Source organism: Pollachius pollachius, assembly GCF_949987615.1.
Source record: "Pollachius pollachius genome assembly, chromosome: 17".
Taxonomy (NCBI): Eukaryota; Metazoa; Chordata; class Actinopteri; order Gadiformes; family Gadidae; genus Pollachius; species Pollachius pollachius.
In genome coordinates, this window is record NC_136950.1 from 8,660,126 (window position 1) to 8,679,420 (window position 19,295).

Here is a 19,295-nt window from a genome sequence, read left to right on the forward strand (position 1 = left end):
ACGCCTTGCTAAAGAGACCTTCGGTGAACTTGGGGGTGTGACTCAGAGATGGTTTTGTTAGCTTAAAGGCCTCAAACCTTTTATTTATGACATTTGCTTTGGACTAACATGGTGAGGGCCAAGCTAACACTTCCCCCCCCAGCCCCTGCAAATGTCCCCAAGAGTTCTGGGCCCGAGGACCACAGGTTGAAGCAGTCATAACGCTATAGGTGGTTGAACCAAGATAGACGCTAAACCTTACCCTGGTCCTTCATAACCATCTTCCCTCCATCATGCCCCATAACAAAGGAACATTTCATCATACGTTTTTTAGGGGTAAGATGACTCGCTGTTGGGAGCTGTAGTTTGGAGCGTTAGCTTAGCATGTTACTCCCTTTTTATTCATAATGACAATTCAATAACCTTCATTTCCATACTAAAGAACCAGATACAGCTTGACGACCGCTAACTGTGTTAGTGAGTTAATACAGAGGCGATCGGGGGCGCGATCGGGTATGAACTGGTTCTCTGTGACCATAACTGAAACCAGCAGCCGGTCTCTGGTTATACAGGTGTAGAGGTGTAGGGTTGTCATGATGCTGCAGGCACAGCTAAACGGACCAGGAGGACGAAGGAAGAGGTGCTTTCAGCAGGAAGATGCTTCCAAAATAATTCTGCATAATATGAGGGTGTAGGTTTGTTTTTATGTGTTTGCTGGCATATGTCTGTTTATGTGTATGAGCTATGTGCTCGTAGCATGTGTTTAAATACATAAGTTAAAATACACAAAGATACGACTGCTTTAGTCAGACTTCCCTTTCTGCTCGACACAATGAGTTGTTAAACAAGGCATGAAGTTTGATGTGTGTGTGTGTGTGTGTGTGTGTGTGTGCGTGCGCTCCTTCTCTCTCATGGCTTCATCAGTAAACACCACCATGTTGTCCTGCTGTTAGCTGCGAGCTACGCCCTCCAGCTTGTTCTGATCCCGGGGGGCCGCCGCTGCCACTGACGCCCCACCACTAACACTTATCTTGGGAACAATGAAATATGTTTAAGGATTTTAGCCAGCTTTCTAATTAACATTCTCGGCTCACATGATTACAAGGACTGCTGGGTAATTGTGTTGTTTGTGCCGTTTTTTTTTGTTTGAATCTCTTTTAAACACATCAGGCGATCCTTCCAGGAATCCACAACATTAAATCAAACATTTAAAGATACACGTACATAAAAACATGTTTGGAACAATAAATACCGCCAACATAGCCAACCGACTGTCTCACAGATTCAGACTGCAGGATGTTCAAAATAAAGTGCACATGGGCTGTTGAACATCGGCTCTGGACTGTTTTAGTATTCTTGTATAAATAATATTGAAAATTGTCATTCTTATTTTTGTTACTCTTCTGGGACTTTATCCATACTTTAAAATGTCTTCTATATTGATAAATAGATCTATTCTTTTGCCTGATGTTATTATGACCAAATTTAGAAAGATGACCAAACTACCCATCAAATCTAATTGAGCCAGCCTTCATAGAAGACATACATTCCAAAATGACGTAGAGGCTAAATGTGGGTGATGTTGTTGAGACATTATGTCCTAGTAGAGCTAGAAGAGCTAGAAGAGCTAGCTGGCTGTCACTGGCGTGGACGGTAGGAAGGATAGCAGCCTACTTCCTCTTTAATGTTGCTACTTCCTGTGGGATCGCCATGTGAGGCGCAGGCTTTCATATTATACAGCTTTCCTTATCGATTATTGCGATAGACTATCCAATTTATATCTTTCAACTACCTCTCTCGTCTCTGTCTCTCTGTCTCTCTCTCTCTCTCTCTAATTCTGTCTATGTATTTCCCATCACTCTCTCTTTTCTGTCTCTCTTTCTGTCTCTTTCTTTGCCTTGTTCCATGTTTCTGTCTGACTTCCTTTTTATGGCTGTGCTTTTCCACCAATCTCTCTTTCCTCTTTCTCTCTTCCTCTCTAGTCTCTCCCATTGTCTCTCCCTCAACTCCGTTTCAGTGTCTCTCTCAGCTGAGAGAGACACCGTCGTCACACCAACATTAACCAAGCCTTTAAACAGGAAGGAATTATCCCTCCATAGCGATAGCTTCTGCTCTTATCTCTGGGCTTGCGTCTGTTGCCCCCCCTCCACCCTCCACCCCTCCACCCTCCACCCTCCACCCCTCCACCCCTCCACCCTCCACCCTTCACCCCTCCACCCTCCACTGTCCACCCATCCATCCTCCACCCTCTGCTCTACCTTCCACCCCTCCAACCTCTAAGCCTCCCTGTCCATCCCTCCACCCTCCACCTTCGACCCCCTCCTCCACTGTCCGGCCTACACCCCTCCAATGTCTAACCCTCCGCCCTCCATCACATCCCCCTCCACCCCTCCCCTCCCCACCCCTCCACCCTCCACTGTCCACCCCTCCGCCCTTCACTGCTCCCCTCCCCACAGCTCCACCCTTCACTGCTCCCCTCCCCACAGCTCCACCCTTCACTGCTCCCCTCCCCACAGCTCCACCCTGCACTGCTCCACTATCCACTGCATCCATGTTTCCAGCCCTCCTCCACCCATCCATCCACTCCGTCCATCTACCTCTCCACCCTGTTTTTCTTCACCTTCCATCCTTCCACCCCTCCGCCAACTCATTCAATCATTCTTTATTTATACTGCGTGTTTTATGGCAAACTGCACAACACATTACTACAAAAAAGAACAAGGAAGAGAATGTGTTAGTATTAATGTGTTTTGTTAATAACTTCAAGTATCTGAGATTCAGATAGGTTTAAGAGGTAACCAAACACATAGAATACACACTTCTTGATTATACAAAGCTTATGATACACAATATGTCTTAAGATTTAGTAAAAGTAAAATGACCCCCTTCCATCCATCCCCCCACCCACCCCGAGGCCCACAGGACGGGGCCCACGCCCCTCTCCCGGGGGACGGCTCAGTACCCAGATTGGCACTCATGCCGTGCCGGGAGGACCGAGCCCAGTGGGACGGGTGTGTTTGCGGGGCGGGAGAAGATGGCGCTGATACACACACACCGCTCAGAGGGCTGTGTGTTCCGGGCCGGGGGCCGCGCTCCGCTGGGAGGACGTGGGTTATGACGGCGGGCAGAGGAGGAGTAAGGGAGGTTTCCCTTATCTTGTGTTGTCTTAGACAGGGATAGTGCTCATCGGGGAGGAAGGACAGAGGAATGGAGATGGACGCCATTGTTGCTGTAGTGTTGGCTTTAAGGGGGCAGCGTGAGGCCAGAAGGGTTTCTATTTCAACGCACCGATCTTAAAGTAGCGACCTCAGATGTCATTAAGGAGCAGGTTAGAGTCAGGACAGCTTGCTCAAGGATGCCCACAGGTAGTGTGTTGACCGTGGGGATCGAGCCCGGAACCTTTCATCTGTGAGGGGAACTCCCCCACCCCCTATACCATCAGACCAAAGCAGAGCAGATCTCCGGCACAGCAGAATCCCAGCTCCTCTGTACTCTGATTGGCTGGGAGATTAGAACCTCGCAAGACTGCTTCCCCAGTACTGACTGACGGGGGGCATCCCCAACGTGCACGGCTCACGTGCACGGCTCACGTGCACGGCTGAAGTGCACTGTGGAGTGTAGAGAGGGGGGCTTCACGTGCGCTCTGCAAGCAAATCTCCAGGCAGAAACCTTCATGGTTTGGTGGTGATGCCATGAATGGCATCACCATGTTCTGGACAGATAGTGCTTCATTTGGGATGTTCTGAGGCTGCTCCTGCTACTGAGTGAAATAACTTCCATCTGGACCGCGATAAGCCGACCAGTGTTAACCGGCTACGGTTTCACAACAGGTGTGACATTGATGAATTAGCCATTACCAGCCATCTCAAATCATCAAGTGAGGGAGTCCAGCGAGACGTATGATAGACAGGCATCTCAGCCTCCCAGCCTTCCCAGCGAGGTGTGAAGTGTCTTAAACACAATGTATGAACTCCTCAAATGTAGAATTAGAAGAGTAGCCTCAATATGTACCGCCATGGGGAGTATTGCCCCTTTTCTACACTGAGCGCATCAAACGGCTCCAGTCCAGCTCCATCATGCGTGCCTCCATGTTTGTTGAATTAGTTTACAGTGCGTTTTTTATCCTGATCACGTTGTGATGTCATTGATGATGTCACCAGACGGAAGAGAACATTGCTAGGAAACGTTAGAGGTTAGGTTAGGGGTCCGTAAGCTCGGACCCGCCGCCTTTCCTCCAGGGAGGGGGTTTCCGTGAACCTGCATTGGTTTTAATAAATGTAAAACATTTATGAAATGTTACTGAGCAGTTGTGATAGCTCTGGCTCTCTCCTCCTCCTCCTCCTCCTCCTCCTCCTCCTCCTCCTCCTCCTCCTCAAAGCCACCTGCCTGCACACAGATGAATCCTGGACCAGCTGAGGGATCAGAATAAAAAGGATGAAAGGAGACAGGCCCCGTCTGCGTCTTACGGCAGCCTGTGTTTTCTTGCGTGGAACCCTCAATGACCGCGCTCACCTGCTCTACCCGTGCCTCCCGTCCCCTCCCATTGTCCCCCTCCCCTCTCCTCACCCCTCCATCACTCCTCATCCCTTTCATTTTCTAATAGAATTCTTTAACTCTCCGCCGCACTCAATAATGGATGTTTATAAAGAGCCCCCCCAACCAGACTGCCCCCCACCCCACTCTCACCGCCTGACTCCCCAACCTCCCCCCCGCTCATCTCTCCTGTCCCCCAACACCCAAGGCTGGTGGCCCCTGAGGTGGCCATTTGAGGCTCTTTCTCTTTGCGTTTTCCAATCTCTCTCTCTCTCTCTCTCTCTCTCTCTCTCTCTCTCTTTCCCTCTCTCTCGCTCCATCACTGTGACAAATTAACCCACCCCCTCACCCAAACACACATGCACACATATATTCAAACATTGTCTAAAGTGTCGCCCTTCCAACGTGTGTGTGTGTGTGTGTGTGTGTGTGTGTGTGTGTGTGTGTGTGTGTGTGTGTGTGTGTGTGTGTGTGTGTGTGTTTGTACACGTACAGTGAAGGGTGGGAGCCCCAGAGGGTTCTGATGGTGGTGTGTGGATGCTGTTGACCAGAACACAACACATTGATTTAGAACCACTGCTTGTGTTAATCTACCAGCAGAATACTAAGGCGCCAAATACTTGAGCACACAAGTGTATGGTGTGTTGAGTTTGCGCTAGTCATATTACAAACTTACTTAAAAGGCTGTTGGCTCCTTTAACATTTTAGATGAGAAATTACATATATCATGAGCTTCAAGCCTAATATTATGGACATAATGTTTATTTATAAGTTCAGCATGAAAACACACACTCTTAGCCCTTGGATCAAAGTGACACAGTGTGTGTGTGTGTGTGTGTGTGTGTGTGTGTGTGTGTGTGTGTGTGTGTGTGTGTGTGTGTGTGGTTGTGTGTGTCTGTGTACCAGTGCATGTGAGTAGTGTATGGGAACTCGGTTTCTTGCAGAGCGTCAGGACCCTATGTTTTATTCAGTAGCGGTACAGAGTGTCTGGTTGCTAGGGACTGACACGTGGTTGCTAGGCAGTGACAGCAGGTCTCAGATGCTGATTGAGGGTCAGATTAAAACACAGCGGCCTCTGATTGGTCTGTGTATGTGTTTATGTTTGTGGTGTGTGTGCTTGCATGCATGTGTGTATATGTGCGTGTGTGTTTGTATGGCATGCACAGACTATTGTGGGTTAGGGTTAGGGTAGGGTTAGGATTAGTGTTTGTCTTTGTGTATAATATGTTAACATTGAACACTGTGCTTAGATGCCATTTCTTTAGTACTATCTATGTAATGTTTGTACATGTATACACATATTTATATATATACATATATATGCGTGTTAACATTTTTTTGGGGTCCTTAATTCTAATAATATATACCCGATAAAGGCAGTCAGTCCTAGATGTATTCCTTTCATGGAATTTCAAAGATTCCATGAATCAGAAATAAAAACACTCTAAGGAACAAGATTCCGAACATAAAAAACCCTCACCAGCTAATATCTTCATGATGTGCTCTGTGGGATGTTGGTCTTGTTTTTGAAAGTATCCAACAGAAAAATTCGAATCCCCCAAAACAAATGACTATCATTTCATTCTGCAGATTTCAATGATTGGACAGGCTTATTACAGCCCTGCAACCACAGATACCCCATTTTTCATTTTTCTGTAAGAGAAGTTGTTTATTGCTTTATTGAATTTTTATAGAACTATGACAAAAAACTCTTCTAAAATAAATTGCCTACCCTAGCTTTAAAGGACAGAATTAAAAGGTAGACTCTGAAACACACACGCACACACATGTACGCACGTGCACACACACAATTGTGTGCAACTGCGCACACACGCTCATTCACACAAATATACACGCAATGCTCTTTGAATATAATGAGGAGAGAATAAAATATAAGCTGATTAATCATAGCACTTGCAGGATTAGATTTTATATTTTTATATATCCGACTGCACATCGTCTTATTAAGTTCTGGACCTGCTAAGTAGTTGTCCAGTCTGGTGCCTCAATAACAGCTCTCTTCTCTCACTTTTTATCCATCTGTCCATCCAAAATATTAACCGTAACTATAATATAAAATGATATACAAATTATATAGGGCTTGTTTATATAATAGCTAGTCAATTAAAAAGTAACTTGTATACTTTCTCCTTGGATTTAAGATAGTGTGCATTTGCATTGCCACTGTAGCGATGAAGTCTGATACTGAGGCCAATCGACTGACTTCTTTGTTAATAATAAATAAATAAAACATAATAGTTTATTTTATCTAGAGCCTTACTCACACTCAAGGTCGCTTTACAGATTAATTTGTTGTTCAGATTGTTCAGTTGTTCTTTTACTGTCTTGCGGCCTTGCTTCCAGCCTTGCTTGCAGCCTTGCAGACATGTCCACTTTACCCATAGTGTCAATTAAAAGAATTGCAATTTAATATTGTCTCTCTCGCCATGGCCAATACTATATCCTCCAAGATGGTCCCTCCCCCTCATCTTTGTTACCTTTGTTGTTTCTGCCCACGATGTGAAAATGTATACCCATTGTCTCATTGAATGAATGCTTGGTAAATGGCTCTCTATATCTTCCCATGATCATGCTCTGAAAGTAAATCAAATATTTTGCTGTCAAGAAGTGTTCTGAAAGAAGTTATTCCTCATCACTATCTATCTATCCACCTATTTATTGATCTGTATTGTATTATGAATATTATATAATATAAGAGTTTAATTTAATGACTTTGAAAATTAACTTTTAAATTGACAAAGCAAGGAAAAATAACAAGGTCGACCTAGGTTTTAAGAGGTAAAGCAGAAAATACTTAGCCTGGCTATTGGCAGACCAAGCTCAATAGTAGATTGCACGTTGGGGAAGCTGCTGTCATTTTCTTCAGCACAAGAGGCGTGATCAATGGGTATAGTTCAAATTACTGTAAGCAATTGGCTGCTTGCCGTCGCTTCCCTGTCGTATTTGTGTTAAACCGGCCAATAGCACGCCAGGGAGAAAAGCCAGCTTGGTGATTGGCTCCCGCAAAAACGTATCGAAACTAGAAAGAAATGTATTGCTCTTCTCCTTCTGCAGGGCAAACTCAAATCGCCGGCAGAATGGGCGGGGCTACCCAGTCTAGGAAATACTATAACGGTCTCTCCCTCTCTCTCCCTCCCTCTCCCTCTCTCTCCCCCTCTCTCTCCCTCCCTCTCCCTCTCTCCAGGTGTTCTAGCGTTCCTTCTCATCCCAGAAGGTGTGATGTCATCAGCCCCGGAGCCGCACCTGAGCCGTACTTCCTGGAACTCTGATATCTCTACGGCAACTGCCCTCCTCTCCTCCAGCCCCCCTCCCCCTCCCCGTCCAGACTTGCAGCAGGAGGGTTCCGGAAGCGTGGCGTTCTTATCCAGGCCTCAGGCTCCGCCCACGCACGCCAAAATCCCTCCTCCTCACATCCTCCCCCCGCCTCCCCCTCACCACACCATTGGTCCAGCTCTGGAAGCCCCTCCTCTCACCCCCAGCACTAAGACCCCCACCAGCAGCAGGCCTAGGGAGCGGGTTGACCCGGCAACCAGGGCCGGGGGTATGAAGACCCCGGGCCGCGTGTCCAGTGAAGCCTCCGCCAATAGAGGAGGGGCACAGGGGGGTCCCAAGGGCGTCTCCAGGGCCCACGCAGGGCTGCAGAGGCCCGGCGTAGAGCAGCCCACCCTTCCGGCCAGTCTGGAGGTCTGGAGGGACGGTGTGGGGTCGCTGCCCCCCGGGGAGCCGGTCCGGAGCCCCCCCGGGGGGCCCCGGCACCACAGCATCACGTCCCGGGAGGTGCCCCCCAGCGCCGACGAGCCCCCCACCATGGGGCTCACTCCCCTCGTCCCGGCTGAGCAATCGGCCGCCCCCCCCTCTCGCGACAACCGAGTCCCTCCTCGTCACCCCTCCCCCGCCTCCCCCCACCCCGGTGGTCAACGCCACCGCCGCCGCCGCCGCCGCCGCGCCAATGAGCCCCGCCCCGGCCAATGACAGCCTCGCACCTCAGCAGCCCGCCGCCGGCGGTAACGCCACGGACGCCCTCGTCCCGGTGGCGTGGTCGCTGGGGGCCGCCACGACGCAGCGGTGGACGTCCGCCACGGGGCCGGCGTCCACCGCTCCGCCCCCGCCTTCTGCGCCTCTTTCACCGCGGGGGGCCAACGGCTCGGAGGAGGAGCCCCCGTCCACGGCCAGCGGGAGTTTCCTGAACCGGTTGGTACCGGCCACCGACCCCTGGGTCCCCGGCGCGAATGTCTCGGAGCCCACCCTGGAGGCGCCGCGGGGCCCCGGGGACGTCTGCCTGAGCCGGATGGACCTGGTGTGGGTGGTGCTGGCCATCAGCGTGCCCGTGGCCACCTGTTGTAAGTCTTGAGGGCCCCGTGGACCAATGGGGGGGTCGGTGGGACTCGTCGGGGGCTGGTGGAGGCTAGGAGCCGCTGTGGGTTGGATGTTGTGCTACCGGAGAGCCTTGGGAACACTCCTTTTGCTACTTTTAAAAGCTTCTTCTTTTTTTTTTTTAAGTATGCAAGAGCGAGAGAAAATTGAACAAATGAAATGCAACCGGTGTGAGCCAGTCACCATGGGAGATGCAATGCATCATGGGCAAAAGCCATCAGACTCCATCCGGTTGCCCCCAATACCTATTTAAAGACCAATGCTACTGCTAGCCATGCTAAAGCTCCTGTCTATTACTATTTCATTAAGCAGACGCTTTTATCCAAAGCTGATTCAGATGCTGGTCATCTAGGACCTGTTCGGGACCTCTACAGGTAGACTGTGGACCCCCCCATGACCACTAACCTGTCCACCCCCCTACAGCCGTGCTGCTGACCGTGTGCTGCATGCGGAGGAAGAAGAAGTCGGCCAGCCAGGAGAACAACCTGAGCTACTGGAACAACGCCATCACCATGGACTACTTCAGCCGCCATGCCGTGGAGCTGCCCCGCGAGATACACACCCTGGAGAGCGAGGTATCTGACCCCTGACCCTCACCATGACTCCAACCCTGACCAAGAGATACTCAATGTAAAATAGCCCTATGTAAAAAATATGAAGTTCTAAAGCTGTAAAATAGCAATATAAATTTTTAGAACCGGACCCCTAACTGTTTTTCCAACCGTCTTTCGCAAACTCCATACCTCAACCTATACGACTAGCAGAATATTTACGATGTGTCACAGTGCCACCTGCTGGTCATTCAGTGCTTCGACAGCCGGTCCCATCAGAACTGCACCCAACTTATGGGTTTTCAGCCGACGTTGCATTAAATAAACGTTAAAAGCATTTTATTTTCTGTATTTTTTGTTGATTTATTTGTTTTCCATCTTCCTCGTGGTGATGTGTTTTGCTGACCTTTGCATGTTCTTGTTTCCTATTTCCTGTTTGTGTCAATTCCTGTTTTGTGAAGGAGGGGGCTCCTCGGGTGGGATGGTGTTTAGGATGCTCCTGCTGACACCAAGGTGTTGGTCCTGCCCCCCCCCCCCCCCCCCCCCCCCCCCCCCCCCCCCCCCCCCCCCCACACACACACACACACACACACACACACACACACACACACACACACACACACACACACACACACACACACACACACACACACACACACACACACACACACAAACACACACACTGCTCCCCTCCCGGTTCATAGTCAACCTCAGCACATTTTAGTCACCCTCTTCAAATCCTCCAATTCATGATTACGTTAAGTCAGAAAATAACACTAACATAATCTAAACATGATGCCTTTTCCTGATTCCTGTCAAGGTTTTTTATAAAGGGGCTTGCTCACAGTAACAACAAAAACCAGCACAACTATAAAATGTTGGCACAGGTTGGCAGTTGGTTTGTCAATGGCAGGCTGCCCACACCTCCCATGATAGCAGACAACAAGCACCACCGGGTTGGTCACCCTGGCCTGATGTTAATGTTGGTCCAGTCACTGTGCTAGCACCTTTATAACAGTTGACAAAGCACAAGGTTGTATCTGAGGTGTACAACAGTCAGAGCAGCTTCCTCTATGAAGTGTCCTCTTTGTTATATTAGCTGTTTAAACATTTAACAAAGTGAGATATTTAATATTGTGGCTGAAGTGGTAAACAGTCACAACAGCTTCCCCTCTGACCTGTCCTCCATGTTATATTAGCTGTTTTTCTCCAATTTTTTCTTTGTCTCACGTCTAAATCTTTCCCCATAACCTCTTAATGCTGACTCACCAGCATCCATTTTAAGCCCACCCAGCCACCCTCCCTCTCTCTCCATCCCTCTCCCTCCATCTGTAAACGTTACCTCCCCATCCTCCCTTCCTCCGTACTTTTGGAGTTGTACGTTTCTCCCCTGCCCCCGCCTCGCCCGCTGTAGCCCCCTCTGTCTCCCTTTCCCGCCTTTTCCTCCCTCCCGTCCTTCCGAGCCGTCGTAGCACCGCCCCGGCAGACATCTTTGTTCGGCGCGTGTTTCTAAAAAAACAGGAGATGCCTCCGTTCCTCCGTATCCAAACCAGATCCAATCGCTGCCCTCTGCTTGTAGTGCCATAGCGCTTAGACGTGATTTAAAGTCCATGGTTCAATTCAGACCCTTCTTATATCACGGCCTCTGTGGTCTAGACCGGATACCTAGAATTCCTCAACACTTGTCGTTTCAATGTGTCTTTTATCATCTGTTCAGGCCAGGACAGATTACCTGTCAGGTCTGTCCTGTCCCAAGGGCAGACCTTGCTAACATCGTGATGCGATGAGGTAGACCACGTCCCGCGGTGGTCCGGCTCGCCTTCTGGTGTGCCGACAGCGATCCGGGCGGACTACCGTCTTCGTCATTGGTGCTGAGTCCTCGGACCCACGCCCCCCTCTACACACGCCTGTTGCTGGGTCCCTACCACTACACACCGTTTTAAACAGCAAGAACTTACATAAGGCCTCTCGTCCACCCAGCACCATTTCAGCAGACTGACTTCACCAGAAAACTATTTTGCGGGACCCTGAAATGCGACCACAGATCCGCCCCAGAGACAGCGCTGAAGTGTAAAGTGTGGGCGTCAGTTCCCATCTGGCGCATCCCGTCACCAAAGTCTCATTGAAACCACAAGTGTAACCAAGGCAACTGATGATAGTGCTGATTTAATCTGCCTGACCACTAACTGTGTGTGTGTGTGTGTGTGTGTGTGTGTGTGTGTGTGTGTGTGTGTGTGTGTGTGTGTGTGTGTGTGTGTGTGTGTGTGTGTGTGTGTGTGTGTGTGTGTGTGTGTTAGGAGCAGGACACCTGCCTGCCCCCTAATGGGGACTACAGTGGCAGCAGTGTGGTGCTGGTGAACCCCTTCTGCCAGGAGACGCTGTTCATCAACAGAGACAAAGCCTCCAACATCTAGCGGGAAGAATAACCTTGCCGCGCTACCTTCGAGGACCTTCAAAATAAAAGTTGCTCCGAGAACTAGAGGACCGTGAAAATAAAAGGTCCCTTGCAAACACCTTGCTCCTTTGACACCCACCTGCTGTTCACAACTATTTTATATATCTGTATAGATATATATGTATGGTAAATATTCACACAGACTCAACTTTATACTACTGTATATTCACGAAGACGAGAGAGAAGAAGAAGCGCAAAGTTAAACAGACTATTTGCTATGCGCCTGCATATTTTTCTGATGTACATTTTCTACAAGAAATGTAATTGTTACAAGGGTTTTTATGTCTTTTTAAAGTACAGAGTATATGTAGTTTTGTTTTGGTCAGTGGCTTGATGGTAAGTACACTGTGAACGTGGCCATGTGAACCCTGCTTTAGAGAGAAGTACGCTGTATAGAATCTGGTCGGTGTTCAACGTTTTATTTGGTCCCCTAAGTAATTCCAACACATTTCACCTGTTGAACTTGAATTGTGCACGTTACGGGCTGGGCTTGGCTATGATGGGGCAGACATGTTGATGTAAACCGTTTGGGTGTCTTTAGTTCAATAAAATACAATTGTTTCATGACTGAACCAAGCAGCATTTGGTGGTGGTCTGTGATGTAGTGCCTGCATGGCAGGAACTCCATCATTCACCACCAACCTCCGTCAACACCGTCAACCCCGTCACCATCACCTCCACCACCACCAACCCCGTCACCATCACCTCCACCACCACCAACCCCGTCACCAGCCCCTCCTCCACCACGAGTGAGCAGGTTCAGTCCAACAAGGAGCCACAAATCTCAGCTCATGTAAAATAAGTTCTCCTGCCTCTGTGACTACCTGGTTGTGTGTGTGTGTGTGTGTGTGTGTGTGAATCCTTTTTTTAACCACACTTGAAATATGTTGGATGTGGGCGTTGCAGAAAGAGACTTTGCTTTGCGCTTTGCATTTATTTTCATCGCAATCTGTGGGTTTGTTCTGCATGACTGTCCTGTCAGTCAGACTTGTCAGTCTTTCACAATGGTTATCATTTGTGTCATTCCTTTTGTCTGTCATTCAGTCCACTTGCTGTTGCTACATGTGTGTATTGTGGTCTGTAGAGGGACTTCTGAGCTCTATATAAACATGCCTTTTAACATCTAATACAGTACAGTTCAATAAGTACTGTTTATTTATATATATATATATATATATATATATATATATAAAAATAACACTGTGAGCTCTCTCAGAGGCAGTTCAATAAACAAGTGTTTTAAACTCATTAGGAAACTGTCTACACCAGTTTTATTCTGCCTTGCTGGGGGTTTCACTGGGAGAATCTCCTGTCTGTCTGCATCGTGACTGAAGAACCAACCTGTGTGGTCAGGTGTTGTCTCAAACTGATTGGATTATGTGCTGATATCTGCTGAACTGATGTCCACACTCTGGCTTGTGGTGGACTGTGGCGTTTCCCAGGGACTCTGACAGGACTTTGGGGGAGACGGGTTGTTCAATGTGATGTATTTTTCTACTCTGGCATGCACTGTACTTTTTACTGCTGAGCAATAAAATATAAAACGCAGATTATTTTCTAATTTATCGTATCAAAGAATAAACTTTATTGCAGATATTCCCGAAGAAATGTTTTCTATTTATGATCGGATGACGTGTTCTTTCTGTTATCAATATGTCATGTAGACAGAGAGAGCGATAGATAAATACATAGGCACACAGAGTGACAGCCAGGTAGAGGGATAGATACAGGTGCATCTCAATAAATCAGAAAAATGTCAAGCCTTTATTTGTATTCATTTTGATGATTATGGCTTACAGTTCATGAAAACCCCAAAATTCAGTATCTCAGAGAATTTGAATATTGTGAAAAGTTGTAAAAATTGTCTGTCTGGTTCAGTAGGCTTCACAATCATGGGAAAGAATGCTGACTTGACAGTTGTGCAGAAGACATTGACACCCCTGGCAAACCCTGAGAGGATTGTCAAGCAAAGGCCATTCAAAATTGTGTGGGAGCATCACAAGCAGTGGAGTGAGGCAGGAGTCAGTGCGTCAAGAGTCACCACGCACAAACACATCCAGGATATGGGCTACTACAACTACTACAACTGTCGTATTCCTCGTGTCAAGCCATTCCTGAACCAGAGACGTCAGAAGGGTCTCAACTTGGCTAAAAGACCTTTTCTTTCGCTCATTGGTCTGTCGCTCATTTCATTTTCCAGCAGGACTTGGCATCTGCCCACACTACCAAAAGTACCAATACCTGGTTCGATGATCATAGTATTACTGAGCTCGATTGGCCAGGAAACTCACCTGACCTGAACCCCATAGAAAATATATGGGGTATTGTTAAGAGGATGATGAGACACGAGACCCAACAATGCAGAAGAGCAGAAGGCTGCTATCGAAGCAACCTGGGCTTCCATAGCACCTCAGCGGAGCCACAGGCCGATCGACTCCATGCCACCTCACAATGATGCATGCAGTCATTTCTGCAAAAGGAGCCCCAACCAAGTACTGAGTGCATATAATTGCTTATTTTCTGAGATACTGGTTTTCTTGAGCTGTAAGTCATAATCATCATTATAAGTTTAAATTAAGGCTTGAAATATTTTACTGTTAATGGAAAAATCTTTTTCCATTTTTTTCTTTTTTTAACTTTTTAAATGGAATTATGGAAATTAAAGAACTTTTCCACACTATTCTATTTAATTGAGATGCACCCATAGATGGATGGATGGATGGATTGATAGATAGATAGAAAGATACAGGGATAGATAGATAGTGATAGCTAGATAGACACACAGATAAATGAATGGATGAATATATATAGACAGAGATTGATAGATAGATACCCTAGAGACAGGCAAGCGATAGATAAATAGAAAGATTAATAGTTAGATGGATAGAAAGATAGCGAAATGTAATTCAGCTGTCCACTGAGGCTTTGCCTTGCTGACCAAGCAAAACAGCAGCTTGTGAAGCTAGAATGTCGTCTTTGTTATCCTATGCTTTCATGGTCAGTTGGAACAGCGGGACCTGGTGGACCGTATCTCTGATACTATGTAGACTAAATATATAATTTACTAATTGAAATCGCCTTGTTGACGTTGCAAACCACACTTTGTGTTGGACGTAATTAATTCAACATATCAATGTGAATAAACTTGCACTACCTAGTTGATTTAATGTATCAATCCCTGAGTTTAAAAAATAAACTACACAAGAATATACACGTTCTAATAACTAGAGTAATAAAGAGATGATAGGAAGATAAGTATAGTATAGTATAGTATAGTATAGTATAGTATAGTATGGTACACATAGTATAGTGTGTACACGTTTTTCTTGCAGCCTATTAAGCCTTTCATGGACAGTGTGGGAAACTTTCCTAAACCGTCATTGATATGAATAAAATAAAAGATAAGAACGTCGTTTCTCATGACTTCATCCTATTTACAAAGAATTTGACATATATAAGTGACATATTAGCTGTATACCCGAGTCTACAAGAGATTTGCGTGCAAAACGCCGGCAAGTTGCACACTTCCGGGCGGCAGGGGAAGTAGTTCCGGTACAGAGAGACTCTATCCATCGCATGGTCCATGCGATTCACTGGTCCAGCTGTTACCTTATTCCCAAAGCAAACACGTGGAACACGTATAATTTCTTTCAAAAAACCCAAGTTGACTAGCGGAGTGAGAACTCTCCGGGTTTTATCTGGTTTTATCAGCTGTCGCGACTTCCGGTTGTTGATATCTCCCATCGCTGTGTGAGCTAACTAGCGGTAGCGGCGTTGCTTTAGGGGGAAAATGGCGGATGTAGCGGAGAAGAGCCTGGACGATTTCTTTGCCAAAAGGGATAAAAAGAAGAAGAAAGAGAAGACTAAGACCAAAGAGTCGACTCCGGTCCCCACCCAGACCGTCCTGGTAAAAAAGATAAAGAAAGAAAAGGAAAAATCTGCCAAAAATGAGAACCCAGACGCGCCCGTTGAGAAGGTAAATGCGGCCCAGCTGGCAGACTCCCACACACCGGTGTTATCCAACTAAGTTCTCCCCGTCTCATTTTCACCGCACAAAACATGTCCAAAGGATTCATATGTGTTGACTCATGTAAGGCAGACACTTCGCAGGTGTCCGCCAAGTATGATGGAGCCCCTCTGGTCCCAGTCGGCGAGGTCGTGGTCCTCGTTAGATTAGCTCTGGACGCTAGCCGTCCGCGGGTTCTGGGTAGGTGGGTCTCTTAGGCCGCACCGCCATTGTGCGGGGATCTGGGCGTTGACAGCCTCAGTTACACTTCATATTTACTACTTTATAGTGGAGTGCTGTGATGTATCCTCCAAACACGACGTGTAACGGGGCCCAAGGGTGGCCTGGTGCCGCCCGGCAGACTAAGCATACGTGTCTTCATCGGGGACGGGGGGCTCTCTGACACAGCCGGCGTCGCTACAAACGGGAAATTCTCCATTAAAGATTTTTTTTGTTATACATTCGTTTTGTCACTGAAATGGGCAATGTGGTAGAGGTCACAATGTGAGGTTAACTCGGCTATACTCTTGTCTCCGTCTATCCGTGGTCTTTGTTTGCGGAAAGGAGGACGAGGAGTGGAAGGAGTTCGAGCAGAAGGAGGTAGACTACAGCGGCCTGCGGCTCCAAGCTCTACAGATCAGGTAAGATATTATCCAGAACGCACCATGTTGGTTCAATGCGTAGTAGTGTGTAAATGTTTATCCACATTACCGACACCCCAAAATTAAACTAACCAAACCAGCCATGTTTACTCCTGCTCACAAGAATCCCTTGTGTGCCTAACGTCAGTGCCACAGATGTCCGTTATTTTCAAAAGCCACAAATCACTGAGCCGCCTTGTTGCTGAGCTTTCAGAGAGCCCATCTTTATTCCTTGTTCCTCTGTTGGGCAACAGTTAGTCATATAGAAATGAATGCACTTAGCCGTTTCAAGTATTACAAAAGCATAGGATTACAATGACATGGTAATTAGTTTGTTTGTATTTTAACAATATAAAAACAGAAATACGGTTCCAAAGTATGACATGAACCACCCCATAACAAATTTTCCATTTAGGCAATCCAAAGCATGATTTCTAAGCTTTTGTCTTTGCTTATACACACAAACACATACAAATGCACGATAACTGAGGTTACCAGGTCCCAGAAGTGTTACTTGTGGTCTTTAGGTAGCATGTTGTGATTCCTCTGGTTGCCGGCAGTGACGAAAGAGAGGAGGAGGAGTACGAGAAGGAGGAGGTGGGTGAGGATGGAGAGATCATCCTGGTCAGTGGAGACAAAATGTCCGGACCCTGGAACAAGTCCGGTGCCCAACCCCAGCCCGCTGCACCCGTGGGTGAGTCAGACACCACACCCCCCTAGTGGCCACTTCTCCTGGTTGGTTGCCGGATGCTCGACAGCTCGGTGCTGTATCAACTAGTGGAGCGCTTTCAAGTGCTTGTTCCTACAGCTTTAACTCCATTTCCTCGGATAAAGTATTTGCTAAATTGGACCCCATGTTAATGGTTTAGCTTAAAGAGATCATTTGGAGCCCTCGCCCGTCCATCAAAATTAGGCATTTGGGAGAAGCATCTCTCCAGAGATCCAGTGAGTACAGATACAGGTCATTCGGGAGCAGGGAGGGGTATGGGCATCTTGAGGTAGACTTGGAGAAGCGAACCCAGAACAGACTGCCGGGGAGTTCTAACCGTGACACTTACTGCTCTTAAATAGAAGACATTTCTAAGGCTGGTTAAACAACCAACTCTGAATATAAACAAAGGTAAAATCCAACATTTGTGGAAAATATAATGAACGTGTAGTGTTGGGAAACAAGGGCAAGTAACATGAAAAATAGACATGATATGAATACATAGACATTAGAAAATTGGCACAAAGGGTGTATGTAGACAGGTGGATCTAAAGTAAACAACACAAGACTGGGTGTGTAACTGAGGGTTGGTTCTGCAGAAGAGGAGGAGGTGCCAGAGTCGAAGCCCAGTGGGGTGTACCGCCCCCCGGGGGCTCGGCTGACCAGCACCAAACGAGGCCCCGCCCATGGGCCCCCTGAGATCTACAGCGACACCCAGTTTCCCTCTCTGCTGGCCACATCCAAGCACGTGGAGACGCGCAAGTAAGAGCCCTCACACCTGGCCCCCCAGTCAGCAGACGCCCTGATCCACGGCTGATCGCATGTGAACCTCAGTACTGTATGCGGCTGCTATACGGTCATAATAAATCATCTCGCTGTATTCTCTGCACATCAATTTAATTACCTACTAAATGTTGTACCCAATAGGTTCTCCCCCCATCACTTAGTTAGGCCTGTTTTGTTTTCTATTTGAATATTCCTCTATATGCACCTCTTCAAGTCAAATTCCTGCATGTCTTGTCATACGGCAACAAAGAGTTTTCGGCTAAACTATCTTGCTAAACACTGGGGGGCCTGCTGTTGCTCTGCACTTCACCTCGCTAGTTTGTTAAGCAGTTAGCAACTTGCTCAACGCACCAATGCTTATGAGGTCCCTTATCGGGACGAGGTGCACCTTATCTCGATGAGGTTACCCTGATGATGATGTAACCCTGATGATGATGGTTATGAGGTTACCCTTGGGATGAGGTGGTTTGTTTGTTAACCTGTTTGTTTTCTCTTCTAAAGAGACCGGGAGCTAGAGAAGACCTTTGAGGTGGTGAAGCACAAAACCCGCGGCAGAGAGGAAGGCGGCGGAGCTACTCAGCAGCAACTGCAGCTCGACAACCAGTACGCCATCTTGGGGGATAAGTAGAGCTGCCCCCTTTTCAAACCCCGCCCCCTCCCTCATAGGGTGGTCCGGCCCTGCCCCCCAAAGAAGGAAGATGAACTCTAGCCAGCCATGTACAATGCAGTCCTGACAACTTTTGCGCTGCCACCGTCTAACACAAACACTCATACACACACACACACTCTCTTACACACACACTGTCCTACGCACACGCACAACTGAATTCCACATGGAACCAACCTCCCCTGAAGCCCCCGCCCCTCCCCCTCACATTGACTAACTGCTAACACACCCGGTGGCAGCGCTGCAGGCTGTGAGACCACCACCACCACCATGGGGCAAATAGAGAAAAGAACCAGAATTGACCCAACCAAGCACCCATACCTTCTACCACCGCCACGGCCCCCATCGCTGTGCTTCTCTGGGGGATGAAACCCAGCGGACATGCGGTGGCTTTCTCTCTCTGGACCCCCAGGCTGTTTAAGATGACTCCGTGTCCAGATGATTTTATGAACTTGCGTTGAAATATATCAATTTTTTTTGCAAGATGGCTCCTCTGCCCCAATCACAGGTGGTGTTTTTTTTGTTAAGTTTCTATTGGTAGGGTGTGGACGATGTGGTTTGGACACTCAGTGG

General features: G+C 47.6%; 2 protein-coding genes across 3 annotated transcripts in view; both read left to right on the forward strand.

Annotated features, from left to right (window-relative positions):
- tmem108 (transmembrane protein 108) overlaps positions 1-13,509 on the forward strand; it is a 35,636-nt gene extending 22,127 nt beyond the window's left edge. The window contains 4 exon segments of the mRNA XM_079754802.1: positions 7,718-8,382; positions 8,384-8,873; positions 9,331-9,482; positions 11,756-13,509. Of these exon segments, the coding sequence (XP_079610928.1) occupies positions 7,718-8,382; positions 8,384-8,873; positions 9,331-9,482; positions 11,756-11,872 (1,424 nt within the window). The 3' untranslated portion in view covers positions 11,873-13,509.
- Positions 13,510-15,476: 1,967 nt separating this feature from the next.
- Positions 15,477-18,823, forward strand: cdv3 (carnitine deficiency-associated gene expressed in ventricle 3). 2 transcript variants are annotated; one of them, XM_079754264.1, is made up of 5 exons: positions 15,477-15,889; positions 16,484-16,560; positions 17,121-17,254; positions 17,869-18,031; positions 18,557-18,823. In XM_079754264.1, the coding sequence occupies exons 1-5, from the start codon at positions 15,704-15,706 to the stop codon at positions 18,681-18,683; spliced, it is 687 nt and encodes a 228-aa protein (XP_079610390.1). In that variant the 5' UTR covers positions 15,477-15,703; the 3' UTR covers positions 18,684-18,823. The 2 variants fall into 2 exon arrangements, with proteins under 2 accessions (XP_079610390.1, XP_079610391.1); XM_079754265.1 differs by having other exon boundaries at positions 16,487-16,560.
- Positions 18,824-19,295: the final 472 nt, after the last annotated feature.

Excerpts from the sequence above, each read along its gene's own strand:
- cdv3 (XM_079754264.1), top strand. The coding sequence starts at position 15,704 with ATGGCGGATGTAGCGGAGAAGAGCCTGGACGATTTCTTTGCCAAAAGG. Across the intron at positions 17,255-17,868 it reads CCAGCCCGCTGCACCCGTGG|AAGAGGAGGAGGTGCCAGAG; the intron begins GTGAGTCAGACA and ends TTGGTTCTGCAG. Across the intron at positions 18,032-18,556 it reads AAGCACGTGGAGACGCGCAA|AGACCGGGAGCTAGAGAAGA; the intron begins GTAAGAGCCCTC and ends TCTCTTCTAAAG.